Source organism: Salarias fasciatus, chromosome 13 (genome assembly GCF_902148845.1).
Source record: "Salarias fasciatus chromosome 13, fSalaFa1.1, whole genome shotgun sequence".
Taxonomy (NCBI): Eukaryota; Metazoa; Chordata; class Actinopteri; order Blenniiformes; family Blenniidae; genus Salarias; species Salarias fasciatus.
Window position 1 is genome coordinate 15,983,443 of NC_043757.1, and position 14,132 is coordinate 15,997,574.

At 42.8% G+C, this 14,132-nt stretch overlaps 2 protein-coding genes across 4 annotated transcripts; one reads left to right on the forward strand and one right to left on the reverse strand.

The window, feature by feature from the left end:
* Window positions 1-799: 799 nt before the first annotated feature.
* Window positions 800-1,668, forward strand: LOC115399341 (dual specificity phosphatase DUPD1-like). Its single transcript, XM_030106662.1, has 3 exons — window positions 800-1,028; window positions 1,116-1,339; window positions 1,427-1,668. The coding sequence occupies exons 1-3, from the start codon at window positions 853-855 to the stop codon at window positions 1,666-1,668; spliced, it is 642 nt and encodes a 213-aa protein (XP_029962522.1). The 5' UTR covers window positions 800-852.
* A 3,309-nt stretch (window positions 1,669-4,977) lies between these two features.
* On the reverse strand, window positions 4,978-13,636 carry adka (adenosine kinase a). Of its 3 annotated transcripts, none has more exons than XM_030106622.1 (11): window positions 13,445-13,636; window positions 11,189-11,263; window positions 10,083-10,136; window positions 8,444-8,522; window positions 8,177-8,349; window positions 7,882-7,990; window positions 7,601-7,771; window positions 7,478-7,513; window positions 6,896-7,010; window positions 6,713-6,799; window positions 4,978-6,623 (listed from the first exon to the last, which is right to left on the reverse strand). In XM_030106622.1, the coding sequence occupies exons 1-11, from the start codon at window positions 13,537-13,539 to the stop codon at window positions 6,499-6,501; spliced, it is 1,119 nt and encodes a 372-aa protein (XP_029962482.1). In that variant the 5' UTR covers window positions 13,540-13,636; the 3' UTR covers window positions 4,978-6,498. The 3 variants fall into 3 exon arrangements, with proteins under 3 accessions (XP_029962482.1, XP_029962483.1, XP_029962484.1); XM_030106623.1 differs by lacking the exon at window positions 13,445-13,636 and adding an exon at window positions 12,380-12,755; XM_030106624.1 differs by lacking the exon at window positions 4,978-6,623 and having other exon boundaries at window positions 6,727-6,806; window positions 6,906-7,010.
* Window positions 13,637-14,132: the final 496 nt, after the last annotated feature.

Below are 14,132 nucleotides of genomic sequence, written 5' to 3' on the forward strand. Positions count from 1 at the left end.
TATATATATATATATGTATATGGATATAGATATATTAGTATTACTGTCTAAATCAGTTGAAAATAGGGGAAGATACTAGATTATCTTGATTCCTAGAATATACACTAACAGACTTCTGCTTCAAAAAAAAAAAAACATCTGTGAATTACTTTCTGGACCTCGAGCCTTCAAGAAATGACACTTATTATAAGGAGAGAGACAGGGGATGTCCACAAATCCCAGATAAACCCCGGGGATCATTCTAGACCATTCACTTTACCCTGATCTACTCATTCTGTCCAAAGAGAGCCAGAGAGAGAGAGAGAGAGAGAGAGAGAGAGAGAGAGAGAGAGAGAGAGAGAGAGAGAGAGAGAGAGAGAGAGAGAGAGAGACTATTCAAACTGTCACATCGATGCAAAAGTTGAACATTTTGTTTCACAGCCAGTAATGCTGATAACGGAGCAGTGAGAAGCGAGAGTCGGCACATTATTATATCACTCATGCGCACTTGTGTGTGTGTGTGTGTGTGTGTGTGTGTGTGTGTGTGTGTGTGTTCTCGTATTTCTATCCTTGTTGGGGCCAAATGTCCCCACAAGGATAGCAAAACGTGGAACGACGTGCCTTGTGGGGACCTTTTTCCGGTCCTAAGTAGGAGAAACAGTGTTTTCTTGACCATGTTGTTGTTACTGAAAAAAGTAAAAGTGCAAAAACATTTCTTTAGGGTTAGGCTTTGTTGTGGTGTGGGTTAGGGTTAGGGTAAGGGTTAGGGTTAGGGGCTAGACATGAATGGGAGTCAATGGACGGTCCCCACAAGGATAGAAATACGAGACTGTGCGTGTGTGTGTGTGTGTGTCAGCGCTGCAAAGCTGAGACATGACCTCCAGTGTGAAGTCCAGAAGTAAGAACCCGTACGCAGCCGTGCAGGTGGACCCAGACAGCGACTACGTCACACCGGGGACGCTGGACCTGGAGCAGCTCTTCTGGACTGGAACCACGGCTCCTTACACACACGTCAACCTCGTCTGGCCTAACATTTACATCGGGGACGAGTGAGCGCAGCAGACACACGTTTGTAAAGATCATCCGCTGAATGTAAATCAGTGCGCTTCTTATTCAGTGTGTGCTGTACTGAACAGGAAAACAGCCTTGGAGCAGCACGGCCTGATGGAGCTGGGTGTTACACACGTCCTGAACGCAGCAGAGGGAAAGTACAACAACGTGCTGACCGGCGCTCACTACTACAAAGACACAGGGATCCAGTACTTGGGCATCGAGGCTGATGACAAACCCACCTTCAACATCTCCCAGTACTTCTGTCCTGCCGCACATTTCATTCACGAAGCCCTCAGCCACCCACAGAGTACGTCCCGGTTCCTTCACTTTAGAGCAGAAAATAAAACCTTTAACTCTTGTATTTAACTTATCTATCTCCTTTCGCCTGTCGCAGACAAGGTGCTGGTGCACTGTGTGATGGGTCGGAGCAGGTCGGCCACTCTGGTGCTGGCATACCTCATGATGAACCACAGCCTGACTGTGGTGGATGCCATTGAGCACGTGCGACAGCACCGCTGCATCCTGCCGAATCACGGCTTCCTGAAGCAGCTCAGGGCCTTGGACATTGCAATGCAAGAGGAAAAGCTGAGACTGAAGAGAGAAATGCAGGAACCACAGCACACAACAAACAGCTGACACCGTCTCTCTGTGTGAACTGACTTCATTTCATCCTAATAAAAAGTGTATTTTTAATCATGGCATCAATCAACTGATGTGTTTCTCACAGATGTTTCGTGTCAGTGTCATTTTGACCCACCTCAGGCGGCGACTCTTTTTCAGTTCAGTCAGTGACGAACATATCAGCGGGAAACAGCTCAGCAGGAGGCGGCTTTCTCTTCTTTTTTGGCTCCCTGCTGCAAATTTAAAGGCAAACGGCCTCCTTAGTTCTGAACACTAACAAGATATTGATGGAACATTTAAGGTCTGTGTGTCACAACACGTGAATCTTGTTTCTGTGCGCACAGTAAGTTGCTCAGTATTAAAAGTGTGGAATCCACACGTTACATGCACAGCTAAAACTCACTTCTTCAAAAAACATTAGAGATGATTTGCAGTTATGACTTTATGTACATGTTTGAATCACAAAACTCCAACTCCAAAACTCTCGGTGAACGTTTATAGAATCAGTGTTTGATCTTGGTTGGTTGGAATAGGCAGTGACCCTGAGAAGAATAAAGTTATGTGTAGAAATGTAGGGAATATGTAAAGAAGTTAGTTGAAAAAGATCCAGACTGAGTCAAACAATGGGTTACATAAAATGTGGCTGTGCGCTGCATGGTAGTAATCTGTTGAGTCACCATCAAACTGCAGAATGCTTTGGAATCCAATTCTTTTACACACATTTTATCTGCTCTGTGTATTAATTTACCTGTAAATTGCAATAAATCATGGCTGAATACAGTGGTAGATGCAAATTTTGATAACTTTAGATGCACGCTCTATGATGCATCAATTTACTTTACAAAATACAAATGATTAAAAGTCAAAAGGTTGTGCAAATGCATAATTTTTGTTATTCAAATATTTTTATTATTTCCTTGAACAGAAAAAAAAAACATGCTTGGTTTACAAAGCTTTGTCATTCTATATAGAGTATATTGCACAGGAATGACTGACACCCCCCCCCCCCCCTTTCCCCTTTCCCCCCCCAAAAACAAAACAAAAAAGAAAAGCAGAACAGAATCCACCTTGTCCCTCACCCCACCCACCCACTGTCACCGCCAAAATGGAATGTTCATTTCAGGAATTGGTACAATCTCATGAAACTGGGTTTAAAAGTAATTAAAGAGCATGAAATGCCTTCAACAGAGAGCGCCACGTGTCCTGAAAGGCACCAGGAGTTTGTTTTAATGAGCATCTTATCTTTTCTAATTTCAAGCAGGACATGACATCCCGCAGCCACTGACTGTGCGAAGGAGGAGAAGCATCCTTCCATTTCAGTAAAATGGCACGGCGTGCTAATAGTAAGGCAAAGGCCAAACACTGTTTTCTGGAGGAGCTAAGACGATATTGTTTCCCAGGGACTCCAGAGAGAGCTAAGATTGGGTTCGGCTCAAGCCTTAAACCTAACAGCTGAGATAAAGTGTTAAAAATTGTCCTCCAAAAGTTGCCCAAAAGTGGGCAAGACCAGAACATGCGGCTAAGGGAGGCCTCTGTCTGCCTGCATCTGGTGGAAACATAGATGATAACTCTGGCCTTAGAGATGTGTGCCCTAAGCGCAATTTTAAATTGAATTAATCGGTGGCGCATAAAGTGAAGATGGGTAGACTGATTTGAGTGCATCAGCCCAGACATCCTCAGTTATGACGGCACCCAAATCCTCCTCCCAGGCCTTTTTAAATTCGTCCTCTTGGAGAGTTTTGAGTTCTGAAATAATATTGTACAGTTTGGAGATTAGACCCTTTCAGTGATAAAATTGTATCGAGAGAGTTTGAGAAATCGGACAGCAGCGGCACAAGAAAGTGTCTGATCTGAAGGTAGTGAAAAAAATCAGACTTCAAAAGATTGAATTTCTCTGTCAACTCTGTAAATGATTTAATGGTACGGGATTCAACCAAATGTACAAAACGAGTGATCCCCTCTCAGTGCCATCTCTGAAAGCCCATGTCTACTGTAGAAGGCTGAAAGAGTGAGCTCACAATAGGACTCCAGACAGAGAAACGAACAAGGCCGAAATGTTTCCTGAATTGACCCCAGGTTTTTAACAAATGTTTTACAACAGGATTATTGAGTTCTTTAATTGGAGGTATGGGTGAGGCAGAACATGCATAGGCCAAAGGCGAATTACCCGAGGAGAACTCTAACTCCATCCAGTCAGGGCGTTGAGGCTGTTCGTAGAAGGAGGTCCAATACACAAGACATCTCACAGTGGCTGCCCAGTAATAAAATCGGAAATTTGGTAGGACGAGACCCCCAGCGTGTTCGGCTTTTTGAAGATGTGTTTTACTTAACCTTGGTCGTTTGCCATGCCATAAATAGGAGGATATGATTGAGTCGAGTTGTTGAAAAAAATGAATTGGGAATATAAACTGGCCAGGCAAATGCATCATTTTTAAGTTTGAGTTCAAGTGTTTTCATTAAACATTCTCCTGCAGTGCCGACGCAAGTTCCAGCAGTCATACAGAGCATGGTATAACACCTCTCAATGAAAGAAACTGATTGATGAACAAATAAAAATGCATATTTAAGGCAACAAATACAGCAGAGCTATTGAGAATCCAGGATAATGTTAAAATGTTAGTGAGACTTTAAATTTGCTGTTATCAAGAGGACTGAGTTACTAGAGGATTATTGAGGTGCCTCCTCTCCAGTGAAGAAGAATTTAGTAAGACAGCAAAACCACGGCCAATCTTACAGCTGACACTGGGAGCATAAATTTAACAAGTTATTCCAGAGGAGACCATGGACAAAGAGGTACCACAATCAAACCTTCAGCTGTTTCTAAATGCTTTTAGTGTTCTCACCCTGACAGTAACAATGACTGTGAGCAAAACCATGACAGGGAATGACAGATTGAATTATAACTCAAATATTGAATTGTTGATTTGTTTGAGCCTCATTTCCATCGGCATTTCAGAAGAAAGCTATATATCGTGAAAAATGCAAGTTGAAAAAACAATATTATAATAACAGCAGGAGCCTTCAGGGTGAGGTCCCTATAACTCTGAAAGTGAAGAACAGCAGAAACCTCTCTGAAGAGCCGATATTGAGCAATTTGTCTGCGGTTTGCTTGTTGATGAGGCAAGAACAATATTTCAATCTGCTTCTCAAAATAAGAATGTCATACACATGATTTCTCTGTCCCTAATTTGACAGCAGGGTGGCAAAATAATTCCTTTTTTCTATATTGTGGCTTTTTTCTCAAAAGGTAGTTTTAAGAAAATCATAAAAATTATATAAAAAAAATAAACAGTGGAAACAGAAAAACTGTGGACTCAGAACAAATGAAATAACAAAATTGGTTTATTTGTCAGTTTCAGGCATCCCACGGTTCACCACAGAGAAGGGCAACTTGAACTTTAATGAGACCAATAATAGATGGTCACATAAGGCTTTTTGGTGGATCCAGACAAGATAAAGAAAAAGCCTGTGGGACGATGTGCGTTACTTTACAAGTACCAGACGAACACATTTTAACACAACCGACTGCTCATGAAACTACCAAAGTCTGGCTTCATAGGATTTCAGAGGACGTTCAGATTCGTGTTTGATATATTCAAGTATTCCACGTTGCACAGATCACAATGTAAGACAAAGTCAGGTTGACACAGATGGGTTGCAATGCTTGGCCCCACATCGCGTTCAGCCTTTCACAATCTTTGCTCTCCAACTTTTTCCAGCATCTTTCATCTGAAGTATAAATTAACCAGACAATCAGTTTTGCTTAAAAAAAAAAAAAAAAAATCTCATGTCCATTTGATTTCGGATGAACAAATCTACCCGTTGTGTTTATAATACATTAAGTAGGATGATATACCTCTAACTGGGAACAAGTGACAAACTCAAGGTCAGAAAACTTAAGGGTTTTAATGCCCACTGTATCCTTAAAACAGAGAACATAAGCTCTTTCTGAGAATAACAGATGCCCTGTGTCCATCTTAAGGGTGTTGTGTTCATTTACACCTATGAGTTACCAGATTTCCCTAAACTAGCTTTTCCACTTCCCAGCATCCAGGCTCATGCAAACCCTGCAGGCTTCTCATCAGGCCTGTGGATATTTTTCAGCATTTACAGAGAAAGAGACAAGGCAGTCAGTTCTTTTTACGCAGCTCACTACAAACAAGGTAACTTAAGAAGATCACACGCGCAGCGGATGAAGCTAATATTCTCCAGCTTCTCGGAGGGTGTGGTGGAAATTGGCTTTGACACATGCAGAAAAGAGTATCTAAGAACAGTCTTGTTCAATGATAGGGCAGCTAAATTCAACCGAAACAAAATTAAGCTCATAAAACAAATCATCACTGCACGTTCGATTGAAGTATGCTTGCCTACTGCATCTAATTATTCAGTCTTCTGAGCAGAACATGACCCCAATTAGCCTTCTTGTGCTTGGATTCTGTCTGTGTGGGGGAGATATGGGCTTGTGCACTTACAGAAGTGTTTGGTGGTATAAAAGCCAAAAGTAAACAACTAAGAAACAGGGTTTCATAACTAATTCACAATGATGACGGAACCTTACGTTACAGGGTTTCCTTTATCATTAAATAAGTCTCTTTGTTTTTGGCTGCAAGATCCATAAGTCGCCCCAAGTAGAGAATAAAGAGACAAACGGCACGAGGCACGAAACTGCCACGTTGTAAGAAATGATGTGCGCAAAGACTTAAAAAAAAAAAAAAAAAAAACAATTTGAAAATGGACATGCTTCTTATTCAAAATAAATATTGTTAAAAATCCCGGTTAGCATTGGTGGAATACAACAGAATTATGAGTCAGAGTTGTAGCAACGGAGAGAACAAGGAAAGGTTTTCAGTTAAAGTCTGGCTTTTCAGGGAAGGTGCAGCCTCCTCGTTGGATGATGACGTTGGCGGCGTAGTGCGCCGCCTTCATGCACTGCTCCAGAGGTTTGTCCCTCACAAGCTGAGACAGAAAACCTGCAAAACACCAGGAGTCTTTGAGACAAAAACACAAAACAAACTGCAATTAAGAAATGGGTTATATTTTCACAACCGGGAAATCCCACCTCCCACGAAGGCGTCCCCTGCTCCGTTCGTGTCCACAATGTCCTTGGGGTCAATCTTCACTACTGGGAAAGCATCGATCTTGTCACCTGATCAGAAAACAGGACAGATAAACTGTCTGGCTCTGCAAGAGAACAGCACATTGCAAAAGGTGTGTGATGTGAGAGAAGAAAGTGAGATCTTACCGTGGGCCATAACAGTGTCGTCCTTCCCCTGAGTCAAAACCACGATCCTCTGTCTCTTTTTGTTGACTTTGGGTAAAGCCTGGGCTTTCTTGGCAATCTCCTTAATGTCCGTGGTCTACCAGCAAAGGAAACATTAACCCATTAAAGTAATGTTACTGGAGAAGACAGTTCCATCTTAGAAGATTATTCATTTGTTTGTATTTGATAACAAGCTGACCACAACCACATATTCCGTGTATTACATCTTATAATTGTCTCCAAATGGGAAAGATTCCCCTGAAGAACTGTAAAAGGCTACAGAGTTTTATTTTCCCACAATTAATACACTACTGCTGTTCGACAATATGAAAATTACATAAGACTTTTTTTGTTTGTTTGTTTGTTTTTTTTTAAGCGCTGGGTGTATGATTCCAAATAGGCTTATTGTAATCTGCATTACTTTTATATGCACAGCATTATCATGCATAAAATGTGGTGTGAATAGATGTGTTTTCCATATTCAAAATTTTAAACAAGTATCCTTCATGGGAAACACAGCTGCTGCAACACGCTCAATCCAAACACAGCTGCTCATTCACTCACGTCAAAGTCTTGCTCTTTAGCAAAAGCGGCAGACTCCTGCAGACAAACAGACTTGGGGTGAACTCAACGACTCAGTGGGCAATTTGCAAAGTGCTGAGAAATCCCGGTGGAGGCGCAGCTCACCATCTCGTTGCCAAACAGCACATCGACGTAGGGCAGAACCTGCATGAGGTTGTCTTTGAAGAACTGACAGATGAAGGGCGCCGAGAGGTTCATACAAAACAGCTTGTTGTTTTCAGCGGCGTGCTTTGCCACCTTCAGAATGGACTCCAAAGAGACAGTCAGGAAGAAACCCTGGAAGGAACAAACGGCACAGGCTCGACGCTGATCGGCATTGTGGGAGTCCGTGCCCTCAGTGTCAGGAGCACAATTCACTCTGTGCTAGTTGGGGAGCTATTACTCACAGCAATGTAGTAGACTTTAGCTTTCTCCACCAGCTTCCAATTCTCCTCCAGGTCTAGATGTTTATCCTTCTTATAGCAGTTGGCAGCAGCCAGATTAGCTACAAGCGATCTGAGGGACATAGACGGAAAAGGCGTTACATACCGAGGAGAACAGAGCAGATAGACCGTCCCGTAATCGTTACATAAACCCATTAAAAATCATCATCAAATAAATAACATTCACAGCCAGTGTGTGTGGGTGGCCATTAGTAGCAGCTCTGCCTTATAACCAGTGTTTTGATTTTAATTATTCTACCTGTTGGTCCCCGTGATGCACGCCGCACACGTCCCGGTGGGCTCCTCGTCCTGCTCGTAGTAGTGGGCGTCGATGTGGGCCTCCTTAGCCTTCTGCTTCAGGATCTCTCCAAACTTGTCTTTGCCGATGCAGCCAAAGAACGTGCCCACGTTGTGGGGCTCTTGGATCATCCACTACAGACAGAAACAGGAGGCACGAGCGTTATTGACTGGTTAGGTCTTCTCGTCTGGGTCAAGACGTTTGTGGGATTTTGTTAATAGGACTGACCTGAGCGATCTTTATGGAGTTCTGAGTGGCTCCTCCAGCATGGTAATCTACTTTAAACTTCTTCACAATCTCCTCAAATCTACACACAAGACAAACACATGATTCACAAGAGTCAGAGTTTCTGCAAGATTAAAAAAAAAAAAAATCTGCCACTGAGACGAGAAGTCTCAGTTGAGAAAATACCAGGACGCTTTTCGTATTTATGTACTTTGAAAGGCATTTGGACTGAATCTTGTAAATCTAGTTTATTAGAGAATGACATTTCTGAAGTTCATAAAAGCTCAAAGGACACCATGTTCACTGTGTGGGCGCTGCATTGGTTTCCTCTGTTCTGTGACTGCGTTACTAATAGGATGTGTCCTGATGGCCAGTGACCTCTTCTGAGGTCAGACTACATTCTGTGCAAACAGCAGCCTTATATGTTCTCCCAGTGCAGCGCAGGAACAAGAGACCATTGACTATAATATATGAATCATGTGTCTCTGTTACATAATGCGATGAGTACAGCCTCACTTCGATGCTCCACTTTTAGCCGAAGCATCTCTAATTCGAGTTATGCCATCTAAATATAACCGCCCATAACGACCTGCACACCGCCAGGTGTTTAAGAGTTAAATTCTGAAGGCAACGTGTTCGGATCCGTCGTTGAGAACGGACAAGAACGGCAGGTTAACCAAATAACCGCTTGTTCTGTGGCGAAGAGGACAAACCTGAAGATGGAAATCATCTGTATAAATCAACTGTGAGCTAAAAGAGAAATATAAACCACTGCTGCAGCCAGAGAAAGACCAACTGGGCCACAGTTTACACCGCTATCACTTTTACTGTCAACAAATAAAACGAACTGATAACAGAGCAATAAAAGTAAACTTGAAATAACACCGTCGGGGCTTATCAGCACCAGGTTACACTCAGTGTATCAATAAATAGCTACTTATAATTTCTTGGAAATTCAAAGCAATAAAAAAGAGAAATAAAGATGCCTTCATTCAGATTTCTGTTGAATTCAATACATTTCTCCTTGTGGCTCCAAGCTTTACAACGGTAAACTAATAATTATCAATATTTGAAGACCTTATGCAGTCACATTTTGTCATGGCAGGAATTTAGATTCAATTTATAACCTTGGATCTACTTGCACAACGTAAACTTTCATGAATATCAGACATTCTTATGTTCTTATCATCAGTTACTTTCACAGTGCTGTGCAGAAGAAGTCAGTATAAGTGTGAACGTACTAAATGCTGACATGTGGTTACATACTGTGTGTCAATAAGTGTGAATGCATCAGTGTGAACACACATGGTCACTTTTGACTTTCTTATCTCCAGCTGTCAAATGTTCGCTCATCTCTAGAAAAAAGAAAAAAGAAAAAACTGGGAGGTGAAGTGTCCTGGTTTGCTATTGGACGAGTCCCCTGGCCTGCTGCTCTGCTATTGGCCGTCTATAACGGCACAGAGGTCAGTGGTGGTGCCTGTTTTGACTGGCCCGCTCCAGAACAGAGAGGAGCCAACCGAGTATGAATTCAGATGCATTGCTTCCCTGCAGAAACCCCGTCTGAAGATTATGCAAACCCACATGCAGCCGGCTCAAAGACTCTTTTCTACCGCAAACGTTGCAACATGGAAAAGGTACGAACAGTGCTTTGTGTTTGTCCTCAGCCAGGATCTGGTCGTTGGGCTTCAGACTGTACCTGCAAACAAACACAAGGGAATAATAAAGGAGGCTTAGTTTTTCCGAACTGTATGAAAGAACTTCGAAAACACAATCAAGAACACAGCGAGACTCCGGACTGGGTCTACAAGGCCTCAGCTGTCGCAGCAAGTAAAGGAGCACAGTCCCCATGGAAGACGTGGTGAAGGGAATAATCCAGTCATTAAATCATGGGGACGGGGTTCAAACAAACCTAAACACACTCAATTCAAAAGTGAATGTCGGGTAACAGTTCTAAAGACAGTGCAGTTTTCTTGAAAGAATGATAAAACACTGTGCTGATTTTTTTTTTTTTTAATGCAAGACTAAACTACAGTAGCACTTTGTTGCTTTAGCTGAAATCCATAAGTTTTTGGAAGGGCTGTTTGAACAGACACCCAAAGAAGCCCTTTGCCCTGTTTATCCTGCGACACTGCTGACAGGGGTCGTTACATTACCAAAAGAAAAAAAAAACAAAAAAAAAAAAAACAAATAATAAATCCATGAGCACATCTAATGTTTTAATTCCTGATTGTGTACGGTAGATGCCTAATTTTCATCCTATAATTAACAAGATTTTTGCCTCACATGGAGGTTTTCTTGCTTCACTCGTGTGTTGATGCATTAATGAATTACTGTCGATGAAGAGAACAACAACGACACAACAGGCGGAGACTCCAGCGTTGAGCTTCCCCTTGGACAAAACAAAATCTAATTTCAGAGTTTATTAAAGCAATATATCTGCCAGCTGTACAGCGTACAGTCCTGCTGTTTCCGGGATCTGCTTTCCACAGTCATCACTGTCTTGCTTCTGCACAGGTCAGATTACATCAATCCATTTGTTGCTCTAGCGCTCAGACCATCACTGCTCTATGGAGGCTTTACAGAAACAACTTATTGACATTCTGTTGTGCACAGCAGAAATAACATTCAGTGAGGGCATTACTTTATTTTAAAGAGAGAAAGCAATGTTTGCTTTAATGTTGTGCAGTTTATTTCAAGAAATCATTCAATAACCAGTCAGAAAGTGAAAGAAACACTCATTTAACTTACTTGTCAAGGAAGTCTTTGTCCACAACAACCAAGATGTCCAGCAAGGGGTTTCCCATCCCAAAGAGTGTATTAGGGCTGAAACATAAAGACCAAGTGTTAAAATATAATGAAAACACTTCTTAAACATCCTCGGTTTTGATAAAGATGTGACATTTATCCGAGTGTCTGTTGCATAAACTTCACACATCTTGACAGTTTGTCTTGTTAATCAGTCAGCTGGGCTGGAAAACTGTTCCAGCTTCTGACTTAGTAACTCATCTAACAGGCACACAGTCGCCTCACTTCTTCAGCTCAAAATTCAGAATACACTTGCTCAGCAAAACAAGTTGTTTTTATTGGATAAACCTTCAGTTTTGTTGTCATGTGACTTCAATCACATGACTCCAAAAGAAAAAAGAAGAAACAGTTATTAAAGACACAGATAAGTCTTCAATAAACAACAGACAAGGATATGAATGTGGCCGGATTCATTAGTTATTCATGAACCAATGTTATGACATTCAAAGCAGGGCAACATCAGGACAGCAGTGCTTCAGCAGTGTGTGTGTGTGTGTGTGTGTGTGTGTGTGTGTTTCCACTTGTACAATCTGTTCTTTCCGCTTTAGGCATTAAAAAGAACACATGGTTTGAATATTGAACCAAATTACTGTCTTGAATGCTGGGGAAAAAAAGCCCTTTAAAATGACAAGAGTCTCACAGGCTCAACAGAACCAGTCACACTGGAAACACACACACACACAGACACACACACACATCAGCCGGTTACAGTGAGTCAACATCGCTTCCGTCTTAAACAAATGCCTTCGTATGAGACCGACACGTGTCGATGTGCTTCGCTCAGTGTTTGATGTGAACACAATCCTGCCATGTTTTTGACTAAACTCCAGATGAAGAGAAGTCCAGATGCCACCTTCACACAAACACATGTTCTCCTTATTCCAACCACAAAATCTTTTTCAGGTCAGCAAGCAAAATGAGTTCACGTGGCAGCCTGACATTCAATTATGCTGCACATGAGGTTTTTCCTGGTCCATCACTACAAACCACAAAATGAATCCAGCCAACAGATGCCAGCCACCTCCTGTCTGCTGACTGAAACCAATCCCACGCCTTCTGCAGCCAATTACACTAAAACCAGAGCCCTGTCTTCCTTTAAGAAATTCTTTCTCCATTGTGTCAACATGCTCTTACCTTGCAGCACACATGATGTCCCGCTGTGTGTGTGTGAGTGTGTGCAGCACTGAGACACTGACAGACGGAGCTGTTGAGCAACCTTAAAACCGGCCCCAAAAAAAAAAAAAAAAAAAAGACAAGGCATTTAACCGAAACTTGTCAATTTCAGCTCAACGCGCTGGATCATCGATTTTCCTCTGCAAACGCCGTTCCTCCCACACCGGACACATGATTGGAAGCATCTGAGAGGGGTAGGGCGACACCGTCTCTGTTTGGCGATTGGCTCCTCTTTGCAGACTCTCGCATCAGTTGCCTCCTCATTTGAGAGGAGAAGACAGCGTGAGGCGCGTGCAGATAGATAGATGGCACCGCGGTGGTATCTGCACTGCAGGCGGGATTATTCAGGACGCCGTCAGATTCCTTCACCGGGAGTTTAAAAAAAAACCTAATAATAATAATAATAATAATAACAATGCATCAACACGTTGCTTACGATCGAGCACGTGACAGACTGTCGGTTCATTGTTTGAGGAGTCGGTGCGGTGCGGGACGGTGCAGCGGTCCTCACAGCAACAAGCGGCGGACGCGGTGCGGCCGTCCACCGCGCCGCCTTGGAAAGAGCGCGTGAAGCAAGGCAGCCCTGGTATTTCCCTCTGTAGCCTTTAACATGCGGGACAGGTGGCGGTGGTCACGCTGACAGCGGAGCACGATGGAGGTAAAAAGGACCTTATTATGCAACCGTATTGTCTAAACACCGGTGACCTCGAGGGCTCAGTCAAGTCCCGCACGTTACAAGATAACCGAGAGGACTTTACTCAGGCTTCACGCGCTGCGACCTCTTCCCCACCACCAACCACCACCATGCTCCTGCTCTGCAAACACGCAACAGAGAGCCCGAGAGAGAGAGAGAAATCACACTTTCACAGCACGCACCACGTGCGTCAATTATTTATACAAACTCAAGATTTGACGTGCGCGCACAGATTTGTGCGTCTGAGGGTCGCGTCTCCTCCGCAGTAAAAAGGCGGTCTGACTACCCCCCACCTTTTTCTTTCTTTTGTTTTTTTTTTTTTTGCTGTTCACCTTAGTTTGACAGGAGTCTTTTTGCTGGGAGACTCGGTCTTCTTCTTCTCGTCAGAAAGCCGAGCTTTCTTGGCTTTAGGTTCGTCGGAAGCCATGGCTCACGGGTCAGGCACGCTGTCTTCTCCTCGCCGCGCTGCTCAAGTGCGGTCAAGCCGCGCCGGTGGACTTTCCCCCTGAGTACTGACTTACAGGCAACAGTTACCTCCCACAGGCTCCAAGAAGCCTTCATTGATCCGCGCCAGTCACATTTTATTGATGATTTACTATCAGTAAATATGGATAAAGAGGATATGGAAAAAAAAACTCTGTAGGTCATCTGTTTGCAATGGCTGACCACTAGAGGAGGCAAGTGACCGCATTCAGTAACTTCCGTAATTTTTTCCTGAGCGTGCAAGTGACAGTTGTTTTAGAATGAACATGCAGTGCAGCTTGTAACTCGTATCCAGGTTCTTTCCTCGCAGGCAAGACTGTTTAAATCTCAGAAGTGGTCATATCTTTAAATATGCTTGATTGATTAAAATTCCAATGTGTATTTGAGTGTTTTAGAAATGGTTTAAACCTACTAATCCGTCAAATGTATTCTTTACTTGACTGTTTGGCCTCATAATCTATGGCCTGTGCGGTTATGAATATTGTAGCTTCAGTATGTAACAAGCATGTAAACTCCAATTAATTATTCATGTCAACA

What these genes read in the sequence shown, in the direction of transcription:
- LOC115399341 (XM_030106662.1), top strand. Translation starts at nt 853, where the DNA reads ATGACCTCCAGTGTGAAGTCCAGAAGTAAGAACCCGTACGCAGCCGTG. An exon ending in AACATTTACATCGGGGACGA is followed by an intron (nt 1,029 to 1,115) that starts GTGAGCGCAGCA and finishes TGTACTGAACAG; the next exon opens with GAAAACAGCCTTGGAGCAGC. An exon ending in AGCCCTCAGCCACCCACAGA is followed by an intron (nt 1,340 to 1,426) that starts GTACGTCCCGGT and finishes CGCCTGTCGCAG; the next exon opens with ACAAGGTGCTGGTGCACTGT.
- adka (XM_030106622.1), bottom strand. Translation starts at nt 13,539, where the DNA reads ATGGCTTCCGACGAACCTAAAGCCAAGAAAGCTCGGCTTTCTGACGAG. An exon ending in ACTCCATAAAGATCGCTCAG is followed by an intron (nt 8,350 to 8,443) that starts GTCAGTCCTATT and finishes TTCTGTCTGTAG; the next exon opens with TGGATGATCCAAGAGCCCCA. An exon ending in TGCATCACGGGGACCAACAG is followed by an intron (nt 7,991 to 8,176) that starts GTAGAATAATTA and finishes TATGTCCCTCAG; the next exon opens with ATCGCTTGTAGCTAATCTGG.